Here is a 24,748-nt window from a genome sequence, read left to right as displayed (position 1 = left end):
AGAAAATGTCCTGGGCCCAGCATCAGTGAGCATAAACATGGCCTCATCACCCATCATTGGTGTTAGTGAGAGGACCAGCACCCCATAATTGGCATCAGTGGAAGAAATAATGCCCCATTGTTGGTGTCAGTGGAAGTGCCACGTATCACTGAGTGGAATAGTGCTCCAAGGGTAGGATAAAGGCTAGCAAATGGCTGCATCCAGCCCTTAGGCCGCAGTTTGGAGACCCCTGCTCTACAGTATTTAATCAAGATGAATGATGGTGTCACTTTTGAAAGAAAGTGGATGCTGGTCTGGTGACATCACAAAGGCAGCCTGTTAGGTAATTTACTTCACTGCTACACATTGTACCATTCATAGCCAGAACAGTTTTACTGAAATAGCACACTTGATGAGCAAAAACGTATAGATTTTACTCAGAGACTCAGTTCTATCCACAGCTGCAGGGGTGTGAGTACCTCTACACCCCCAGGGCCTAAATGGGAGAAGTCTGGCAAGTCTTCAGTGGACAGTTTATAGCTTACTCAATTCCTTGTCCTTGGATCAGATACAGTAGCCAGGTAGGGCGGTATTTTGTTCACTTAAGAGACTAAGAGCTCCTACAAGTTGGCACTTTGCTAAAAATTTACTCAAGGAGACTCAGAGCTCTGGCAAGCTACCACTTTGTTAAAGACTGCCATTGTTGGAATTCCTCAAATTCCTGCCATTTTTTTTGTAGTCCAGAGAAGGAAGTTGTTCTCAATTGTTATTCTGCAATCAAGTTGAGCATCCCATAACCCCTTTACCCTATCCAAGGTAAATTCCCTAATAAAACTTACAAACCAAGACCTTGGGCTGTTTCTTGTGTCTGTATACAAGTGGAACATGCGTGTTGCCTGGCTGTGCAGAAAGTAAAAGGGGACCCAAAGCCAGTGGCTCTCAAGACGGTGATGCTGCAATACAGTATTGCCTATATTTTTTATACACCTTTGGAACTCCTTTTTCATTTTCAAGGTTTTTCTTTACTACAGAGTAATTTAATATACAGTACATCTTCTGAACAGATACAACTGTTCACTGTGTACATTTAAAGCTCAATTCTGGCTGGTCACATGGCACAGTGTCTGGCAGGTCACATGACACTGCCCACCGCCGAATCTTCCTCTGTTAGTGGGCAGTTCTTAATGATCTCAGGGGGCAAGTCAGTGATGCTCTGCACTCACAGCATTTCCTTCATCTACTCATTTAACTAATGCTGGATGTCATTCAACCTGGAAACAGTACATATCATCACAACTACTTTGTACATCCAGGTGAATTATACCTTGGTTTTTTTTCAGGACAAATTGGGCTTTCATTTGGTGGTAAATGGTAATGAATATCTCCTACTTTTTTTTTAATTATCAAAGGAAAACTGGCCCATAATAGTAAAAAAAAAAAGTTATTTTAATTTAGCTGTGTGTTTCTTGTTACTACCATAACCTACCACCAAAAAACAACCCTGAATAAATTTTTCAGCTCGACGATCGCAGTGATACCATATATGTGTATGTTATTTGTTGTTTGTACCTGTACTACAGCCCAGAAACAATAGTGTGCATTTTGATTATTTTTTTTTACCTAAAACACACTGACACTAACTGACACTGATACCAATTTAAAAAAATAAATCCTGATCTTTGAACCTGACCTTGACCCAAACACTAACCATGGCACTGAACTAGATCAAACCTTGATCTAGGTATTTTTTTCTTTATTTTTTAATATTTTTTATTTAATCTTTTTTTTTTTAGAAACAGTTGTTTTTTTATTTTTCTATATGCAAGGAGAGAGAGAGATACAATGTATCTCTCTCCTCCATTCAGAGGTAAAAAAAAAAAAACAAGGGGGCAGGCTTCATAGTGACTGATCATTGTGATAGCCAATCAGAGGCTATCACAGCGATCATGTGACCTGGAATCGGGGATCCCGTGTCCTGATCGTTAGAACGGGCTCTCAGTGAGACCCTGGTCTTTGTGCTGGGAGCGTGCTGTGCAGCGCACTCCCAGCACAAAGTAGGTATGCAAATATGCGGCCCCACGGAAAAAAGCCCAGTTCTGTGTGGCCGCATATTTGTGTGACGTTGGCGTCCAGGGGTTAAAGAGAACTTGTTAGCCATTGTACACGTAAAGTAAAGGTTCTGCCTAAAAGAAGGAACTTTGTGGTGCCTACTATTATCTGTTAGACGGAACAGCTTTTTTTGTGTACCCCTCTGATCTTTTTATATTACAGACTAGAGTTATTAGGACTTATTCAGGCCATACATGGGTCGAATTCCAAACAAATTTTCTTCAGAAAATTGCAAATTTTGTGTGTCTTGTAATCCAATGGTGTCACCATTGATTTCGATATTCAACCAACCAAGCCTTCAATTTCACCTCATGTTGCAACAGGAAAGAATTTTTGTGGCTAAGAATTTTCTTTTCTGTCCAGGTCACAGCTCATGCTCACTGCTTTTTCATTTATATTTCTCGTATGATTCTTCCATCATTGATTCCAAATTTGTTCGTTTTGCAAACAAATCAGCAACAAAAATCAGCCATTCTTGTGACCCACTAATGTTGCAAACTTCAAACAAAAATTCTTAGAAAAGATTTTCGAAAGAAAATTCTTTCGGAATTCAACCCGTGTATGGCCGGCTTAAGTCTCACCACCCTGTCATCTATCTGTTCATTAACAAGTATCAGTGGTCAGTAGGAGCTCTCTCAATGGATATGCTATGGAGGGTGTGAGAAGTTTTGCCCCGAACTAAGATGTGGCACAAAAAATGTCCTTAAAGCTGACCTCCTGGAGAAGTAAATATTGTATTAAGGTGTCCGTTTATGAACCAGCGGTAATAGATTGCTGCTCAGTTCTCCGGCATTCTCGGAGAACACAGTTCTCCTGTGAATGCAGTTTATGAAGCAGTTCTCCGAACGAAGGGAGAACGATCTCCAAACGCTGGAGAACGGTCTACAAACTCTGGAAAACGGCTGATTTTACTATAATCTCGTGAGATTACAGTAAAAGATCAGTTTACTAAACAGAGGTAAATTATCTCTGCTTAGTTTGCGGTCCCTCTGATTCTCCAGCTCTGGGCTGGAGAATCTGGAGGGAGAACACAGATCTCCAGCGAAGGGCTGACATGATCTCCGCTGATCTCCTGAGTGTCATAAACTGTGAATGACCAGAGAATAGCTGAGATCCGTTGAATCGCAGCTATTCTCTGTGTCATAAACGGACACCTTAATACAAGTCATATGCATTCTTACATGAATCTTAGTATATTTTATGTGTTTCTTCCAGATATGTGCAGTGTAAAACCCTTTCCTCTGTGCAGGGACTACCTGCAATAAAGACCGGTCACTGCTGCTCTCTCTCCTCGTGTAGGATGACTGGCCTTGTCTCTGCCCCTCCTGTATTTTTTTGCAGTCAGCTTGTAGTGGGTGGAGCCTGCTGTGCCCCTCCTACAGCTCTGCTCTCTGCACAATGAAACATATACCTTTTTGTGATCAACCACATAAATTCCCAAACACAAAATAAAATGAGGAGAGGAGGAGGTTGTCTGTGAACAGACTTTGGAGGAGTACCCCTGAAGTGAAGGAATGGGAAGATATGGATTCCATGATATAGCCTATGCTTGTGAAAAACTCCCAGAGGGTAATAGTATCTAGTATCACCATTGGCTGGATCACAGAGGGTAATAGTATCTAGTATCACGGTTGGTTAGATCACAGAGAGCACATATTATTGGAGTGTTCACGGAGTTTCACTTTTTGGTTTTTATTTTTATTTAAGTAATAAGTAAAAAATATATTTTTTTGTTTTGTTTTGTTTTGCACAATTTTGAGAGTGGTTTGCGTTTTGCACAGAGGGGAGTGTTTATATATAGTAAAAGGTAATGCACTATGGATTTTTCTTTTCTTTGAGGTTTTCGTGGAATATGTAGGATTATTTTCCTTCTTACTGGATTGAAGTGGAAAATTTGGGACTTTGGACGTTATTGGACACATTGGAATTTTTATTGGATACACTTGGGACTGAAATGAAATTGGACATTTTTGAAATTTTTTAAATGTTATTTATTTTTTTTATTTATTATTTATTATTTTTTATTTTATTATTTATTTTTTTTGTGTTGAATTTATTTTATTTTATTTTGTGTTTGGGAATTTATGTGGTTGATCACAAAAAGGTATATGTTTCATTGTGTACTTTCTAGGGAGAAAGTGTGACTTTTTGGTGGGAGTATAAGGAGGTTACTTATTGATTGATCTGCTCTCTGCACAGGCTATGTACAGCACGGTGATCACGTCACTACTACTTTTACAAGGTAATATCTGGGTTTGCAGATGCATTTGGTGCACACAAAGTGAATTGATATCCTTTGTGGCTATTGTGGAATATATTTAAATTAGAGTTTTTTTTTGTACAGAGTTCAGATTTAAATATTTGCATTATACAGACGTATCGTGAGTAACATGGACTTCACATTCATCTCTGATTATAGATCTCTTTTTGACGCCTGGAGGCTGCACATTTGCTTGCGGCCGGCTCCAAGAGGTTAAATACGGTTATATAACAAAACTTAAAGATATCTGTCTTCATTATGCTGCCACAAGAGTATATAACACAATACAACACAGTAATTGTATAGTTCAGCAATTCCACGCTTACTTTTCTTCAAAAACCAGCTTATATTTGACAGTGTAGGTTACATTAGGATGATTTTCAGGAGCTGGCAGCCATGTCAGGAAGAGACTGAAGTTTCTGGATTCTGTTGTGACGTTCAAAGGTTCATGAAGCTGGCCTGTGAAGAAGAATGTCAAATCATGTTCATGATAATAAGGAATTGTTTAATCTTTAATTTTCAATCACAACAACGAGCCTCTGATTTTTCTGAGCATGCTAGTTGCCTGGCAGTCAAGCTGATCTAATGACTTTAATACCTAGAGGCCCATACCTGAAACAAGCATGGAGCAAGCCGGAGTGAAGTTAGAAGTCCTGGTATGCACATTTGTTTTAGGCTGATGACTCAGTATTGAAATAATTAGATCAGCATGACAGACAGTATATTCAAAATGAAAAGTTAAACAACAATGTATATATTTCTTTAGGACCATTTTTCCTTTTTGTTTGTAACCACGTTACTACCGCCCGCCCGCATTGTACTGCGGACAGGCAGCTGCTGTAGGCAAAGCAACCTATGGCTACATTGCTGCCTACTTCCAGATTTTGGGTGCATGCCCTCCTCCCAATGGCCCACTGTGATTGCACACAGCGGGTGTTTGTCAGCATGTCCCGGCCAATGTTTCACCGCCGGGACTTGCTGATTAGCTGTATACAATCACAGCTCAGAGCTCTGTGTTGACATTCAGCACAGAGCTCTGTACACAGGGAGCGATCTGTCAGTTCCTTATCCCTGCAAAGCAGGAATTAAAAATTGATAGCACTCTTAGTAAAAGTGGCACACATTACACACATTACACATAGTTAGACACACTTTTTATCCCTGATCGTCCTATATGTTAAACACTTTCCAGGCAGCTGCTGCAGGCAAAGTGACCTATGGGTATATCGCTGCCTACTTCCAGGTTTTGGACTCGCGCCCTCCTCCCACCAGCCCCACTGTGATTGCACACAGTGGGTGTCTGTCAGCATGTCCCGGCCAATGATTCACCACCGGGACCTGCTGATTGGCTGTATACAATCACAGCTCAGAGCTCTGTGTAGACATTCAGCACAGAGCTCTGTACACAGGGAGTGATCTGTCAGTTCCTCATCCATGCAAAACAGGAATGAGAAATTGATAGCTCACTTTACACACATTACACATAGTTAGAGACACTTTTAAGCCTTGATCACCCTATATGTTAACCACTTTCCAGCCAGTGTCATTGGTACTGTATTATCACTGATTACTGTATTAATGTCACTGGCGATGTCAGTGGCAGTTAGTGGTGGTTAATGTCAGATTGCCTGCCACAATCCCACAGCTCCATTATAAAGCGCTGATTTCCACCATTAGTAGTGTTTTGAACAGACTGGAGGGGGGTCAGAACATCTGTCAGGTTTCTTTTGCTGTCTGCATTCCCGTTAGTGAAATCCACCCTCTCTAATTTTCCTGTTTAGCATTATCACCGAAAGTTAAAGAAAAGCCCAAATATTGAGTTGTCCTCAGAACAGGAATTGAGAGGAAATCTTCAAATGGGGACACTAGTTCTGGTGTTTCTAGTGACAACTAGTGATTCCCTCACTTTGGATGGATTGGAGGGATTTCTGCTCACTTCCTGTTTTGGTTATGGGACAGGAAGTGAAGAGAAATCACCCCAATGGGACACAGATGGCAAAAAACATCTTACTGGGGTTATAACCCTAATTTCCTGTATCCAAAATGAAAAAAAAAGTTTTGTCTTTAGTTCTCCTTTAAATGACTCCATGCAAAAGGATACCCTCCCCAAAAAACAAAGTAATATTGCATTAATTCATGCTTGCTTTTGTAGCGCCGTCTGGTGTTCATATTTGTTTAGAGTAGTTAAAGGCTTGCTAGAAGCCTGGGTTTAGTCACAGGGTTTACTTCAGGTTAAGCCAGAGGGCTCTACAGGTCAGTCCTATGGTACATCCCCCTGCTCTAGAAACTTGGAGAAGTTTCTAAAAGCCAGTAGGTGGAGGTGAGGAGGGGCTGATATGCATATTCGCCCATAATATGACAGAGCCTAGCCATCAGGGGAGTCAGGTGGAAGATGGAGTGCTGGGTAGCCTGGGAGGGGGCCTCGAAGAAGCGGTGTTCTGCCTCCAGGCTGGAAGCTAAGGAGGAATGAGGAAAGAGTGAGGGCAGAGGGAGTTCCACTGCCCTGCAGTCCACCGGGGAAGACAGCCTGCACAGCTTGCAGAGGAAGCAGCCCAGCTAAAAAGGCCTGAAAGCAGTTCTATCCACAGCTGCAGGACAAGGACAGTGTGAGAACCTCTACACTCCTAGGGCCTAGAAGGGGAGGTCTGCTGGATGCAAATTCTGGTAAGTCTTCAGGGGACAGTGCATAGCTTACTCAATCTCTTGTCCTGGGATCAGATACCGTAGCCAGGTAGACTGGCATTTTGTTCACTTAGCGCTCCTACAAGTTGGGACTTTGCTGAAAATCCACTTAAGGGGACTCAGAGCTCCTGCAAGCTACCACCTTGCTAAGGACTATCATGGTTCCTTCTGGTTCCACAGTCATTCATCTGCCATTTTGTAGTATTTCCTAAAGAAGGAAATTTCCCTCAATTGTTATTCTGCAATCAAGTTGGGCATCCCATAACCCCTATACCCTGTCCAAGTTAAATACCATAATAAAACTAAAAAAAACGAGCCCATGGACTGTTTCTTGTTTCTGGATACAAGTGGAAACTGCTCATTGTGCAGGAAGTAAAGGGGGACCTAAAGCCAGTGGCTCTCAAGGGGGTGGCACTACACCTACTTAGAACAAAACACTGTGCCAAGATCACCTCCTGCTAATGTTCTGAGATTTTCACATTTGATTATAGACAGGTCTGCTTTAAAAGAATTGCACTTTTCAGACATAACACATTTTTGGCTGTCATACTGTATACTCGACTATGTAGCTACTTTGTTCTGCTTATCCGTTGCAGTACATATGTGGTTACATTTTCTCATTATATACACCAAAGTTATTTGTTATCACTAAGCTGTGAAGGTATATGTTCACTTGTGGTTTACCACATCCTGTAGCCAGTGGCATACCTAGCAGCAGAAGGAGCTTCTGTAGGACCTCAGATCAGGATGGGCATACATGGGGGAAGGCAAATAACTCTGTAAACCTATTTTAGCTTTACTCCATGGTTAAGAAGAAGTTACTTGACAATCACATTGGTGGATTCCTGTCGCCAGGTTACTTGCATGTCTACTAATAAACAAATATAACATATTTGCTATGCAAGTTATTTTGTAAAATAGTGTTATTTACCTTTGCGATTTATGCACTTAGATATTTTTTTTTTAACTGTCAGAAAAACTCAAATGTGGATTCCTGGCAACTGGAGGCATTCTTTTGGCACCATTGGCTCACTGCTTTTCTCAGAGGTCTGCACAGAGGTGAAATTACAGACCCCCCCCCACAAGTTTACATTTCTACATTTACATTTCTGGTAACACAGTTTCACAGATTTACATAAAGAGGTAGAGGCTACATATAATAACACTGAAGCTGATCAGGTGGTAAACTATCCAACCTAGTAGCCTAACTGCCTTATCAGTACTTTTTTCAAATATCTATATAATGAGAACTGAAAAAGGGCAATAATCTGTGAATACTTTTGCTCAAATGCCTACATTGAAGATAGTAGCCCCCATTTTTTCTTTTTATTTAATTTATTCTTGCCTTTGGACGAAATCGCACATTACTTTGTGGTAACGCATGCATGTTGTGTTGAAAAAATAGCTGCATGTTAAGGCGCTTATACAGTACATGGATGGAAATTTGGATCCATGTATGGGCAGGCTGGTTGTATAGAAGTTGATCTACCGATCGCTGTAGCTGGCAACACTGATCAGTGTGCTCTGACAGTGGAGAAGGCTCCTTGCCTTCAAAACACAATAGCAGAGCAAGAGTGATTTCCCCATCCACCTCAAATGTGTGGAAGGACAAAGTGTGAATGAATGCTAACCATGGGAAGAAAAAAAACCAGACTACAGGAAATCCAAGGCTAACAAGGTGTGAACAGACATTATATAAACTAAACCCTATTTAGAATCATATTCAGCAGTAGGGATGATCGGAACCCAGATGGCTATGTTAGGACAATGATGTCACTAGCATCCCCGCCACTCTCTATAAAAATAGTAAATAAAAAAGAGTATATGATTGCAACAGAGTGCTGGTGAGTTCTAATTGTTCTATTGAGGTTTACACGACGCCATCCACTACTGTCACTACCATCACCCATCTGGTGAACACTGTAAGAAGTACTGTTCTCTTCTGATTTAAGATGTGTAGATCTGTCTGTTGAGCTCTGTCAGGTCAAATTTCCACTCAAGGTGGGCCTCAAGAGAGGAATAAAGCATCCAGAGTAAGATACCCAGCAAGACCTAGCAAGCACCACAGTGTGCGGAGATGTTCAAGATCCCGTTCTAGACACCATTTATGCAGGTCACCCAGTAGCATAACCACAATGCCCTACAGGCCTCACAGAAATGACTGGTTATTTTTATTTGTAAATAAATATTAAAGACGTATAATTCATATTAAAAACAAAGGTATTGTATACCTATTAAAAACAAACTCTACCCTAAACAATGCTTCTGGTGGAAAGAATATATGAATGCATTCAAAGCATAAACACTCTACAGTTACCTCTATTCACACCAAGATCAACAAATTTTCACCAAAGACAGTTTACAAGATGAGAACAGGATCATCTCTAAACACATTTTATGTCTCATTGTGTGAAGCCTGCCTCTTTAACACAGTTGGAAAGAGAATGCTAGTCACTGTAAAGCACATGAAAAAAAAGTATTTTTTCTGGCAACCCACCTGGTCTTGGCTAGTTATTTCCAATGTGTATGCTGGCATAAGAGGTCAAAAAATGGAAAATTGTAGACAAATACATAATTTGTGTACAATTATACTTTTCTGAATTATCTCCATGACAGCATACTTCCCATTCAACATAGTATAGCAATTAAAGCGGAGTTCAACCCAAAAGGGGAAGTTCCGCTTTAATGCTTTGTCCCTCACTCCCCATTAAGGATTGGCACCTTTGGTGAGCAGGCGGGGAGCGGGTACCCAAATTTGACAGGTACCTGCTCCCACTTCTGCTGCGATCGCCTAGGCGATCGGAAGCAGAAGTTGTCCTCCCTCCGTAGTCTTCTGGGACACGTGACAGGTCCCAGAAGACTAAGGGGCCCATTCACAAACCACAGTGCATCTTGCGCATGCACAGTGGGCGGCCAGCTGTGAAGCCGCAAGCTGTCACAGCTGGGTGCCCACACTAAAGATGCTGGCGCCATGGAGAGAAGATGGCTGGTGAAACCAGCGGTGATGAGGACACCACTGGACCAAGGGACCAGTAAGTGGCTGTATTTTAAAAGTCAGCAGCTACAGTTTTTGTAGCTGCTGACTTTTTTTTCAGCTGGAACTCCACTTTAACTACTGAATAGGGGTCAGATGGGTGGGATTCAACTTTTTTGTATGGCTTCCTACTGGAGCACAGAGTTAGAGCTCAATCTTGTGTTTACTGCCAGGGAGATGAGTCAAGAAAGGCAAATTAGAGTATATATTTGTCTACAATTTTCAATTTTACTGTTCCAGGAATCTGAAACTCAGTTGTGGATGGGATTCAATTAAAGTATGCACAGTCTGTCTGTATTCTATAAGAGAGCAGGGTTTCCTGTGATGTAAAAGTTTTCTTGGTAACTCCTGCATACACTTTATGTTGCTACAATAAAGAAAGGATGGGCTGAAAAATGTCCTACGCACACCTTATGTAGATAATTACTGAAGAATACATGCTGCGCCAGTCTCCATATTTTTGCTAGTGCATTGAGAATAAAATGTACATTTTGCATATATTTATATATGTACATGAAAGTAGCTGTAGATCTTTAAAGGACAAGAAAAGCATTTTTAAAATCCTACTAAAATTCTTAACCATCAAGAATGAGTTTACAAATGTGCTACAAATTGTGTCTGTATAGATGAATTACAACTTCCATGACAATCTCATTGCAGCCACAGTTTAGGAAGCTTACAGTATATCTATCCCATCAGTGTGCTATTATAACCCTTGCTCAACTGACATTCATGGATGCTGACTCACAGGTCAATGTATTTAAAAATATATACAGATGTATCTTTTATTATTAGTAATCATTACCTGATCTTTTGAAGTTTGGTGAACACCCAGATGGGTACATTTTCTTCAGGTTTTTTTTTATAAGGGTGGACGCACAAAGTTGATTGTTATGTGAGCAAATAAAATATGTTGGTTGATTGTATGATTTCATACACAATCAATTCTGATTGTTAAACATTTGCTGGAAATGCAGTGCAGTGTGGTGCTGTTATTGTTATCTTGCTCTTATTCATGTTTATTAGTATCTTGATAAATGTTTTACTATTGTTAAAAACAATATATAATTTTTTTTTTCATAGGACAATGCAGCTCACAACCTTTGTCGTACCAAAAGATGTCCATTCTTGTGCAAGGTCTGTCTTGCTCGTCTTCCCCCCTCCCCCCTCTTCCTGGCTCACTGGTCTGCATGCTCAGATAAGGGTCTAATATGGATTTTGGGGGGGGACCTTACGCTGGTTTTTTTTTATATCTGGTGTGAGCCCCACAAATCCATACCAGGCTTAAAGGGATGATATGGATTGGGGGGGGGGGGTAACTGCACGTGTTTATTTTTTTCTTTAATTTTGGCTATTTTGTTTACATTCTGTGTCAGCGGTGAATCCCACTTGTGCACCATTGCCAAGCTCTATGTGTCTACTATCCGAAAGAGGCCACTTTGGGGGCATTCACATTGTCCTTGCATTTTCATTTTACCAGAATTTCTTTTTTTTTTTCAAAATGGTTATCTTTTTTTTATATATATATATATATATATATATATATATATATAAATATAGCTCTATTTGTCTAAAAAAAAAATTAAAAGTATCACAAAACTGAAAACTGAAGCCTAAGTATGAAAGGGTATACATAGGGTGGTTAAAGTGTATGTCAGGGAACAGAAAATATACAGTGCATCTCAGCATTACATGCACATCAACCATCTTTTATCCCTTTAAGAAAACGATGATGTTCCAAAAATGCACTCAGCCCTTTAATATTTAATGTGGGATGACAGCACATAGAATTTTTGTAGAGGGAGTGGTGTCAGCCCTACCTAGTTTTCTTTTACTAAAACGTTTTCTAAAACTTATTCTGTAGTCCCAAGACAAGAACTATAAGGGATAATTGCTCTCCTTGAGATAACACAGTGTGTAAACAGGCCACATGTGTGAACATGCCAGCTCTAAACAGTGCCGGGACAGGGTCATCCAGTGCCAAGGGCAAAGATGGCAAACTGGGCCCCTTGCTTTCCCCGGGAAGGGATACCTGTTAGCAGGTGTGGTGAAGTGAGGCAGGTGGAGGGGGATGACTGTCATTAGGAATAATGTAATAGGGGGGTGGTGAGGTAGCCACGGAGGCATGACTGTCGGCAAGAGGGTGGTTGGGGCAATGTGAAGGGATGTGTGTCAGTGGTCTTGTGGCAAATACTGAGAACTGGGATGAGGTGGCCAGGGAGGGATGTCTGTCAGTGAGAAGAGATTAAGGCAACTGGGGAGGTATGTGTGACATATATAGAGAGATGGGATGAGGTGACCAAGGAAGGATGTATATTAGGGCTTTTTCACACTTGCAGTTGAGAGATGGTACAACCCTGTGGTGGAACCCTGTTTTTAATGCCCCCCCAACCACTACCCTAGTACCTGAAAAGGCAGCTTAGTGAGTGTACACATACCACAGCTCTGCCTTGTGGCTGCAAAAGTGGTTATACCCCCATCATATTTGGTGGGCACTAACACCCATATAACCTATTTAAATGAATGGGGCAGCTCTACAATCGCTCTGCAACTGAATGCAGTGCATGCAGTTCTGGTGCAGTGGTGTGGCATTTTCAGGTTAAGCAGGCAGTAAGGAGGCAAGATATTGCTTCTTCACTACCTGTCAAATGTCTCTGAAAAGTGATCCGAGCATCCTTGCCACTAGTGTGATTGAGCCTATAGTGAGGAGGGGGAGGCAGCCAGGATGGAAGTGCATTGGCTGCAGAGGGATGTCTGTCAGTGGAAGTAAAGCAGGGCAGTAAGAGAGCAATGTGCTGTCAATAGGGTGGCAAAGTGGCCAGGAGGGGGCAAGATGGTCAACTAAAGATGTCAGTGGAGGGTGAGGGAGCCTGGGAGAAACATTTCTCATGGGAAGGGGGGGGGGGGCACAACTGGAGGAGCTGATGTATTTAGGTAAGAATGATTATCAGTGGGATTTAATCCATCTTCTCATGAGGCAGCCCACATCTAAAGTTCACCTGGCACTGGCAGATTGTGGTCCGGTGCCTGCTCTCACTCACAACCTGAACTAAGCAGTGTGCCTCCGGAGAGCAGGGGCAGAGTGGAGAGTGACACTGCCGACCACATATCCATCCACACTGTTGTATATCCACTTCTGTGGCATTGTCTTATAAAAAATAATGATAATAATTCATTCGCTATCTGATATAAAAGTATAAGCCCAGTGAGTCACTTCAAATACACAGGTACTTTCCCAAGTCCCCTAAACAATGATCATTTAAACAACAGACACTAACAATTGTTGACCAACCAGGTGGCCACACAAAGACAAGATAATGTTAGCCAAACTCTATGTTGACTGAGTCTGAATGTCCTATTCAGCGCTCAGAATTGATAAAAAGAGACAATGGTTTCACACAGCCCTGACCAGGGATAAACTGGCCCGTGTTGACCAAAAGACTTCCAGATGTCATAAATGTTCATTGTGAAGACACATCATAAATGTACCTGGATTGTAAGAGAAATAAAACATATGGCAAGAGAGAATTGGCTCACATTTGCAAAGCACCAACAAGTAACTAAAAGGACAATACAAGCAACTCTTCCATGTTTGCATATTATTATATTATTATAATTATATAGGATATATATATAGCGCCAACAGTTTGCTCAGCGCTTTACAATATAACGGGAGACAATACAGCAACAATACAGTTCAATACAAGAGGGAAAGGAGGGCCCTGCTCCTTGGAGCTTACAATCTAGGAGGGAGGGGCTAGTGGTACAAAAGGTAGTAACTGTGGGGATGGACTGGTTGGAAGAGTAGAAGATTCCATTATTAGCTGAGGGCAGGATAGGCTTCCTTGAAGAGATAGGTTTTCAGAGATCGCCTAAAAGTGAGCAGAGTAGGCGATAGTCTGATAAACTGTGGTAGAGAGTTCCAGAGGATGGGGGAAGCTCTGGAAAAGTCCTGGAGACAAGCATGGGAGGAGGAGACAAGGGAGCTAGAGAGCAGGAGGTCTTGCGAGGAGCGGAGAGTACGGTTTGGGTGATATTTAGAGACAAGATCGTTGATGTAATTTGGGGCAGAGTTATAAATGGCTTTATACGTTATTGTTAATGTTTTGAATTTTATCTGTTGGACAATGGGAAGCCAGTGGAGGGATTGGCGAAGAGGGGTGGCAGATACAAAATGGTTATAAGGTGGATAGCATTCTAGCATTCATTATAGACTGAAGAGGGGATAGACTGCGATTAGGTAGGCCAATGAGGAGGGAGTTGCAATAGTCAAGGCGAGATATAACAAGGGAGTGAATAAGTTGCTTAGTGGTTTCCGTGGTTAGGAACGGGCGTATCTTGGAGATGTTGCGGAGGTGAAGTCTACAAGATTTGGACAGTGATTGAATTTGGGGGTGAAAGAACAGATGGGAGTCTAGGATTACACCTCGTACCCTGGCATGAGGGGAGGGAATGATGATTGTGTTATTGAGCTTGATGGAGAAGTCAGGGGAGGGGGCACGGGCTGGGGGGAATACTAAGAGCTCAGTTTTGGAAAGATTGAGTTTGAGGAAGTGGAGTGACATCAATGCCAATATGTTGCTAAGTAGGTTAGTAATGCGAGAGGAGACTGGAGGGGTGAGGTGAGGGGTAGAAAGATAGATTTGTATGTCATCAGCATAGAGATGGTACTTAAAGCCATGGGAGTTTATCAGGTGACCAAGGGAGGAGGTGTAGATGGAGAAGAGAAGGGGTCCAAGGACAGAACCTTGAGGGACCCCTACAAAAAGAGGGAGTGAAGAGGAGGAGGCAGCATTATAGCTAACGCTGAAGGAGCGCTGCAATAGTCAGGAGGAGAACCAGGAGAGAGCAGAGTCTCTGAGACCAAGAGAGTGGAGTTTTTTGAGGAGGAGGGGATGGTCAACGGTATCAAAAGCTGCAGAGAGGTCAAGTAGTAAGAGTACGGAGTAGTGGCCATTGGCTGTTAGTAGATCATTAGTGAGTTTTAGTAGGACAGGTTCAGTGGAGTGTAGTGAGCGAAAGCTAGACTGTAAAGGGTCAAGAAAGTTGTTGTCGGTGAGGTGGGAGCTCAGGCGATTGTAGACTAAGCGTTCTAGGAGTTTAGCGGTAAATGGCAGCAGGGAGATGGGTCTTAAGTTGTTCAGGTTGGTGGGGTCCAGGGAGGGCTTTTTAAGAATGAAAGTGATGTGCGCATGCTTTAAAGGAGAGGGGAAGGCACCAGTAGAGAGGGAAAGATTGAAGATGTGAGTGAGGGAGCATAGGATGGAAGAAGAGGGTGACCGTAGTAGTTGTGAGGGGACGGGATCCAGGGGGCAGGTAGTGAGATGGGCTTCTGAGAAAACTTTAGTGACCTCTTCGGTAGTAGCAAGGTCAAAAGAGGAAAGTGTTGAGGGAGGTTTAGTATAAGGTATGCTAAGTGGGATGGATGTCTGTGCAGTGGTGATGCCCCTACGAATTGCGTCAATCTTGTTTTTGAAATGATTTGCAATCTCATGAGCAGTGAGTGAGGTACTGGGTGGAGGTGGAGGTGGAGAAAGTAGAGAGTTAAAAGTAGAGAAGAGACAACGAGGACTGGATGACAAGGTATTAGTAAGAGTGACAAAGTAGGCTTGTTTGGCAGCATGAAGGGAGGAATTGTATGTTAAGAAAGCAGATTTATATCGAGTGAATCCTTGCTGGGATTTCGTTTTACGCCACAATCGCTCCAGCGCATGACTATGTCGTTTAAGATTTCTGGTGTCCATTTACTCTCATTGTTTCTGGGCATGAGAAGAGCCATACAGGAATTAGTAAGAACAAACATTGTGAGGTGAGCTAAGGGACAGTTCAGCCAAAAGAAATAGGTATCAATTTGACTCTAGTAGTGGATTAACTACTTAGCAACCACGCTATAGCCAAATGATGGCTACAGCATGGTTATGCAGCTCTGGAAGGGCATCATATGACGTCCTCCCAGAACGCACCCTCCTGCGTGCCCCCACGGGCGCACACCCAACTAGCTACATGATTGCTGTGTCCTACAGACAAAGCTGATCATGTGATGAGGTAAAAGGCCAATCACAGCGGCATTATACCACATGATCAGCTGTATCCAGGAGTAAATACAGTTGCTGGTTATCAGCAGCACTGCAGTACTGCCGATAACTGGCAGCTGTCACAGAGGAGACCGTCACTGATCATCAGTGCCCTGATGATTAGTGCCCTGCAGTGCCGCCCAGCAGTGCCACCCACCAGTGCCCAGCAGTGTCAACCACCAGTGCCCAGCAGTGTCAACCACCAGTGCCCAGCAGTGCCCCCCAGCAGTGCCGTCCATCAGTGCCCCAAGCAGTGCCACCCATCAGTGCCACCCCAGCAGTGCTGCCCATCAGTGCTGCCCATCACTGCCACCTATCAGTGCCCAGCAGTGCCTCCAGTCAGTGCCATCAGTCAGTGCTGCCAGCCAGAGCTGTCAGTCAGCGCCGCCCGTCAGTTCCACTTGTCAGTGCCACCTATCAGTGCAGCATCATCAGTGCCTCCTCATCAATGCCCACCAGTGCCGCCTCATCAGTACCACCTCATCAGTGCAGCCTATCAGTGCCCATCAGTGCTGCCTATCTGTGCCACCTCATCAGTGCCCATCAGTGCTGCCTATAAGTGCCCATCAGTGCTGCCTATCGGTGTGGCCTCATCAACGCACATCAGTGAAGGAGAAATGAGATTTAATGTTGATAAATGTAAGGTTATGCACTTGGGGCTAAGAATATGCATGCATCATACATACTAGGGGGAGTATAACTGGGGGAATCAATGGTGGTGAAGGCTCTGGGAGTTCTGGTAGATCACAAGCTTAATAATGGCATGCAATGCCAAGCTGTGGTTTCTAAATCCTCTCTTGTATTAAAAGAGGTATAGATTCCAGAGAGAGATATCATTTTACCCCTGTACAAATCATTAGTAAGACCTCATCTGGAATATACAGTTAAATTTTGGGCACCAATTCACAAAAAGAACATTGGGGAACTGGAGAAAGTACAGAGAAGGGCAACCAAACTGATAAGAGGCATGGAGGAGCTCAGCTATGAGAAAAGATTAGAGGAACTGAATTTATTCTCTCTTGAGAAGAGGAGATTAAGGGGGGATATGATCAACATGTATAAATACATCAGTGGTTCATATAGTGAACTCGGTGTAGAGTTATTCACCTTGAGGTCATCACAGAGGACAAGGGGGCACTCATTACATCTGGAGGAAAATAAATTTAATCTCTAAATACAGAAAGGTTTCTTCTTCACAGTAAGAGCTGTGAAAATGTGGAATAGACTCCCTCAAAAGTTGGTTCTGGCCAGCTCAGTGGATTGCTTTAAAAAAGGCCTGGATTATTTCTTGGATACACAGAATATAACTGGTTACTAACATTTATAAGTAAAGTTGATTCAAAGAATATCCGAATTCCTCTCGGGGGATCAGGAAGGAATTTTTTCCCCTGCAGAAGCAAATTAAATCATGCTTTGCTGGGTTTTTTGCCTTCAACTGTGGGTGTAGGATTATAACTTTTTTTTTTTTTTAACTGGATGGACTTTTGTCTTTTTTCAGTCAGACTAACTATGTAACTAGAGTATGTAATGTTTGCTCTCAAATGATAAAATCACATCAATTTCCCAAGAATTCAAGAAAATTACATTGTGGCGGTATATTTTATCAAGGTGTCTGTATTATTTAATATTATTTATTTAGTTATTTTGCCGTAACGGCTGGAGGCACTGTGCCCTAATTATATACAGGCGTCATAACTCATTATTCATACAGCACCATCTAACCCCGATGCATTACAGTATACAGTAGCTGTCAGCTCACAACTCTGCAACTGGTCACAGGATCTACTGCAAGGAATCTGGGAGAGTGGGCAGAGTGTAGGATAGGATTCTGGAGAAGCATGTTGCCTCTAGTGCAGCACACTGTAGTGAGCATTTTAGGTCCTGGACTTCCTGAAAGACCATGGCCCTCAGTGTGCAGCCTGATGTGCTGCAGACAGTATGATGATCGGCACCACCATCCAGTGCCCCTCTTTCCTCACATATGACCTCTGCGCCCAGGGCATCTGTGCCTTATGCCCACCCTTTGTCCTAGCCCTGGTTTATATCTTAAACCATCAGAAATTCATATCAAAATAATGATATATGCAAACATTAACACCTAGCCCCAATATGCTCTTTTACAGCCAGGTATATCCTTATGTATTAAATCAGACACCCCCCAGCCAGGGAACAGTGAAAAATCAATGTTCCCTATTTATGTAGCTATGTTAGGGATAATCCAGAAAAGAGCTGCTGTAACTGAGTGGAATCCCAACGTGTTTCACCTGAACACTTCAGGGGAGAAAAGAGGGGCTGCATTCAAGGCAATATAAAAGATTAAGGGCTACTTCCAATATAGCAAAATTGAATAGCCTGAAAATCACACCGCCCAGGAAAGTCAAAATAAATCTGCTCAAAATATGAGAAAAGGAGAAAAAGTATCTTGGTGCGGTCACAGTGATATATATATACCAAAAAGACCTCCATGAAAAAGGACCCTTTGGTCTTGTCCTTCTTTGTATGATGTTCCCTACAGGGGCCATATATTACACAAATAGTCCACTACCATGAAGACAGACACACTCCTCCAATGATCTTAAATGGAAACCCAGTAGAGATGACAAAAATACGTGGCATGGACTGAACAGTGGAAGTATCACAGCTAGTGAAGCCCCATTGATTTCACTGGGAGAGCCATTTTACACAGTCAGAAGGACTAATGTATATTTTGACAGTCTGGTCTTGCAGAGTGCAGGGGACAATAGGCTTCTATGCCAGCTGCACCCTCTCCACCACAATGCCTGAGACAGGTGACTCTCCTGCCTCTGGGAAGGCCTGAACTTGCATTCTTGTGACGTCTAAAATGTACAGACCTATTTTCAGGTGCATAAATTATATAAACAACCACAGAAACAGGTTTGGCAAACCTCAGAACACACATAACAAAATACTGTATCTTGCATTTCAAGATGACGTGAAACTTTTCAAAGTTAGACTGATAAAGAATTGTTCCAAGCAGTTGTTCTGTTTAATAGCATGATCAAGATAAAACAAGTACAGGGCAAGTGTGCGTTCAGTGCAAAATTCACATCTGTCACCTTACTCCCTTCAAGACAATTTTGTATGATTAAGCCCATTGGGTGAAACATGTTACAGAGGTGGTGGTGGGGATGGAACTATGTGTACGAGGTACACAGCTGGTGACAGATCTTGCCACAGTGCGGCCCTGCGGGCACGCGCAAGGCGCAATTTGGGAGGGACGACATATGACGGCCACCCGGATCGACGAGAGTCCCTCATTGGCCGTCATTTTCCTATTGGCCGGGTGGGAAGTGGTTAAGGTAAAAAAACCCTAAGGCTTTAGAACCAATTTAACGCGTTATTTCTCACACACAGCATAGGCATACTTATAATTACACCCCAAAACATTTGCTGCTATTCCTTCCGAGTATGAGGATAACACGTGTGAGACTTTTCCACAGGCTAGCCACATAGAGGTGTCTAAAAAGCTAAGGAGCACCTTCAGGCACTCCAGGGGCATAAATTACGTGCCTAATTTCTAAACTATCTTTCACATTTTAGGAGGCCCCGGAGCACCAGGACAGTGGTGGCAGGAGTACAATGCAAAAAATGCAAAAATAGCTCTGGCAGCTAAAGGATTAAGGAGCTCTTATAATCAAATATCCCATAAAGAACAGATATTGGGACATTCATATAAACATTTTGAATAGAATAGTTTGCATGAAATACTACATAGATTTGGTATACTGGTCCTTGAGTGAGTTTTAGAGATTTGCCTTTAACTGCACAATAGTTGGCTTTACTTCCCAAATTCATTAGTTGTTGTCTCCAGGAAGTGTAGGTAATTCTAGTGGGAAAGAGCCATTAAAAATAACCCGATATGGATATTAAACTTTCCCATAAATTCTACCCTGTGTAACACTGATTAAAAAAAAAGTTTGGCCTTTACATACAGGTCAATACAGGGGTGTCAAACTAAACTTCATGGCAAACCACATAGAAGAAAATGTATCTGTGAGGCTAGATGTCCAGAGCACCCCCCCCCCCACCACCATCAGAGGTCAGGAGTCCCCCACCCTCCCTTACATCACAGTGTTACAGTGCACCCCTCTTACACCTTGTGCTGCTGCCTGGAAGAAGCTGGGGGTGGAGCTGGAAAGCAGAAGGTCCAGGGTCTGGAGGAGGACCAGAGGAGGGCTGGAGTCAATTACCAGAGTCTGCTGAATGCTAAGACCAGGGGATCCATAGAGGGGTACAGGATCTGCAAGAGGCGCATTCTGTCCTCCTCTCTGCTGCCAACTGCTGAGACAAGGTGTGTGTGTGTTGACACGTGGTTTAAAGGATACGTTCATCTTTTTAACAAAAAAATTTCCGGTAAAAAAATGTGCATTTACTATTTTTTGTTTTAGAAGCCTGGAAAGCATTGCACCAGCAATTGGCAGATCGCTGGTGCCATGCAGGCATCCTGCAGACTGTCAGTGTAGGCTGTCTGACCATACATTGTATGGGCAGGCAGTTTTACACTGACAGGAAGAATCAATGAACTAACACAGCGCTCAAAAGCACTGGGGTAGTTCATTGAGAACTAAAATCTGTGAATCAGTGACGGTGCCTAGTGGGCAGAGCCCTGTACGGCTATGCTCTATTTGAATTGTGGAAGTGAGTATGGGGAGAAGAGCCCCAGCTCGCTGCCACAGGGGAGGGGGGAGAGGGGTCTGATCAGGGCCGCTGATAAGGGGATACCCCCGGGCCTCCTGTAGGGGCCTGGACCCATAAGCTGCAGAGGGGGGGGGGCAGCTGACAACCCATCTGCAGCTGCTAAATTCCATTGTTAGCCTCCTGTCATTCTATCACACAGCCGCTCATTGTTGGGAATGTTAGCTGCGCTCCTGCTCTGCTCCACAAGTTTGACCCATCTCTGCAATCACACTCTGATGTTTCTCTCTGAATGTGCCGCGGTATCTCCCTGCAGTCCTTCACTCCTGTATTCCTCCTTCTGGCCGATCTATCCTGTCTCCTGCCTGCCCAGCTTATATATTTTCCCTGTTCTCTCCCAGATCCCCTGCCTCCCTGACACAGTCACAGCCAACAAGCTCTATTCCATTCCTGTAGTTGTCTTTTATCTTCTCCCAGTACAGCTATATGATCTCTATGTAGCTGAGTCCTCTCCCCCAGACTGCTGATCCCCCCTGTCATCACCTGTTCCCTCTGCAAATCCATATATCACTACATGCATTTCAGTTGCTTTCTTCCTGCATCCAAAACACACAGAAAGTAGGTTATATGGTTGTCAGTGTCATAGTTCCCATTAGTGCTTGCATTTCCAGTGCGTTCTGATTGCAGAGAAAAAAAGTAGAACAGGCTGCATTTTTTCTGCACAGAACTGTACTGCAATGTGATAAAACGCATCAAAAATGCACTGGAACGCACCAACTGTCAAAAATGCCACACATTCACACAGGTCCTCTGGCCTGTACAGCATGAATGAGTGGGTTGTTCATGTGGCTGGACCCACCTGGTATGCTATGGGATCACAGCAGCTGTATGAACACAGGTTTTAATCTGAGAGGTGTGGGGAAGTGGTCCTGAATGCTCACTGTCTGTGTTCAGGGCTGTACACCTGCACCCACATGCATGTCCTTTTAGGACCTGCACCATTTCCATAGTGTAACATAGGCTGCCTACAAACGGCTTCAAGCAGCTCCAGCCACAAAAAAAAAACACAGATTCACACGATACAGACCACAGCACCCATGTGAATGAGCCTCAAGACCTCAATTACACACAGGGTTTTATTTAACTCAGTACAGTTTTATCATTTAGATTTAACAGGAATTTTATTGGGATTGTGTACATTAATAACATTTTTAGTGTATTTTTACCATAAATATTATTTTGATATTTTCTCTGGCGGTGGGGGGGCTCTGTCAGGTAGGCTGTACGGGGCCCCATGATATCTAACAGTGGCCCTGGGTCTGATGCTGAACATGTAACACCCTAAATATGGGTGTAGTACTGTATGTAACATGTTCAGAAAGGTGAACTTATCCTTTAAGGGCAGAAACACACTTTTGGGGTGCAGTATGTGCACTAGCATTGCAGTGTCAAATACTGCATATCTCTTTTTTATTCTGTTCTTGTGCTTTGGCATCCCATTCAAAAAGCACAAATACAATGCGTGGTAACACATTAATGGACTGCGCATATTGTGTTGTGCAGTACTCTAAAGTACAAAAAATGGCCACTGCCCCAGTCCATAACTGGTCTTCACAGCAAGGAGCACATGGACAGGCGACGCATGTCAAACAAAAAAACAGAAAAATTCCAAGCTCATCGCGCCAACCAGCCTGCAAACAAACCGAATTAGCCTGTCTAACAGTATGCGTTAAAAACAGGGGTTTAGTTAGCACACATTTGCAAATACATGCGTAAGCTGCAGAACCTCGTCACGGCACCCTGGTATTCTGTAGTTCCTAACTCTACACATTTTGAGAGCCCCCATAGTAGAGGCACATGTATTTAATGGATAGACTGAGGGCAGGTGAACCTGAGGGAGCCCACCCCTCCTTAAAGGTACAGGAGCACACTGGACACCCAGCATGTAGCACAACGGCAGCCAAGGTGTCCAGTGCACCCCCTCACTAACAATTCAATAGTACAAAAAATGGCCACTGCCCCAGTCCATAACTGGTCTTCACAGCAAGGAGCACATGGACAGGCGACGCATGTCAAAGAACAAAAGAGAAAAATTCCCAGCTCAACTTGCCAACCAGCCTGCAAACAAACCAAATTAACCTAGCAGTATGCATTAAAAACAGGGGTTTAGTTAGCACACATTTGTAAATACATGCGTAAGCTGCAGAGCCTTGTCACGGCACCCCGATAGTCTGTAGTTCCTAACTCTACAAATTTTGAGAGCCCCCATAGTAGAGGCACATGTACTTAATGGATAGACTGAGGACAGGTGGACCTGAGGGAGCCCACCCCTTCTTAAAGGTGTGTAGCACAATGGCAGCCAACAATTCAACAGTACAAAAAATGGCCACTACCCCAGTCTATAACTGGCCTTCACAGCAAGGAGCACATGGAAGGGCGACGCATGTGCACCTTTAAGGAGAAGTGGGCTCCCTCAGGTCCACCTGCCCTTGGTCTATCCATTAAATACATGTGCCTCTACTATGGGGGCTTTCAAAATTTGTAGAGTTAAGAACTGCAGTATTTTGGGGTGCCGTGACGAGGCTCTATAGCTTACGCACGTATTTGCAAATGTGTGCTAACTAAACCCCTGTTTTTAACGCATACTGTTAGACAGGCTTATTCGGTTTGTTTGCAGGCTGGTTGGCAAGTTGAGATGGGAAATTTTCACTTTTGTTCTTTATCAGTACTCTAAAGTGGCTGCAAGTTAACATAAATTGTAAAATATTACCAGTCATGGATTGAAAGTAGACTAATATACCGTACATGTTTAATGGGGCGTATTGGTAAACATTTGATGTGTTAGTATTTTTACCCAAAACAGAATAGGAATGGCAACCCTGAGATTTCAGGAAGACAAGCCAAGAACTGCACTCATGTGTATCAGTCTTATATGGAATCTTTTTGCATTGTTTAAATCCATTATAGTTACTGTATGTTTACTTAAATGTCACTCTCCCAACTACGGTGACTTTCTCATGACAACATTTTTTTTACCTAAGCCTGCTGTCAGTGTTCCCCTCTGACTGGATAAAGCACGCCTGCTACGTATACTCTCTATTCTAGTTTCACTCTCACACCTTCTAGTTTTCACAGTCATGACATATTTGCACAACTACGTCTAATACTCTTTTTTGTGCTTGTATCTGTTTCCTTCTTTGTTGTTACAGTGTGCTTGTACAGCCACATAGTCCACCCAGGGCTGACCTCCCGGCATTGTATGTTAATGGATCCCTAAAACCTTTGCACTTAAATAAAGTAACATACCTGCTACAAAATCCAGAATCCCCAACAGGACCAAAAGAGTCCATTCTTGCGAGGTTCGCATGGCTACATTACAATCGTCTTCTGTGAGACCATATTCTTCAGATGTTTCGTGATGGACTTCCTGACTTGCTAGGTTACCTCGCTGCACCTGAGCTCACTGTAACACGTAACACACTAACACGCCTATCTGGGAAGTTCCCCTGGGTGTATACTTATATATATATATCTATCTAACCCTTTCCTGTCAGGCTAACAAGGTCCCCTACAGAGTCATTCGCTGACTGCTTCATAGTGATTTATGAGCTGTAACCAGCTACATGCTCTTTTATCATTTTTATTTTTACAATGCAGCCAATTATTATTATTATACAGGATTTATATGGCGCCAACAGTGTGCTCAGCACTTTACAATATAACAGGAGACAATACAGCAACAATACAGTTCAATACAAGAGGGTTAGGAGGGCCCTGCTCCTTGGAGCTTACAGTCTAATTCAACAGATATTTATTTATTATGAATTCTTCTTTCCTGCAATATTTATAATTTTATAAATGAAAATTAAACTTTTCTTAGGGTTTTTTCCCATTCTTCTTTTTTTCCCATTTTAGTTTGTTTGTATTTATGATCTATGTGTTTTTTTGTCTTAG

At 42.8% G+C, this 24,748-nt stretch overlaps 1 protein-coding gene across 1 annotated transcript in view; it reads right to left on the bottom strand.

Annotated features, from left to right (window-relative positions):
• The window catches only part of IFNLR1 (interferon lambda receptor 1), a 47,949-nt gene extending 23,716 nt beyond the window's left edge, over positions 1-24,233 (bottom strand). Inside the window, exons 1-2 of the mRNA XM_089665190.1 lie at positions 24,101-24,233; positions 4,675-4,807 (exon numbers count right to left, since the gene is read on the bottom strand). Coding sequence (XP_089521316.1) covers positions 4,675-4,807; positions 24,101-24,161 — 194 coding nt within the window. The 5' untranslated portion in view covers positions 24,162-24,233. The remainder of the gene's footprint in view (positions 1-4,674; positions 4,808-24,100) is intronic.
• Between the last annotated feature and the right edge of the window lie 515 nt (positions 24,234-24,748).

The sequence above is a fragment of the Staurois parvus genome, unplaced genomic scaffold (assembly GCF_062004578.1).
Source record: "Staurois parvus isolate SC_StPar_1 unplaced genomic scaffold, SC_StPar_1.0 ptg002140l, whole genome shotgun sequence".
In the NCBI taxonomy this organism is placed as follows: domain Eukaryota; kingdom Metazoa; phylum Chordata; class Amphibia; order Anura; family Ranidae; genus Staurois; species Staurois parvus.
Note: the sequence above shows the minus strand (reverse complement) of the source record. Positions and strands in the feature narration are given on the sequence as shown.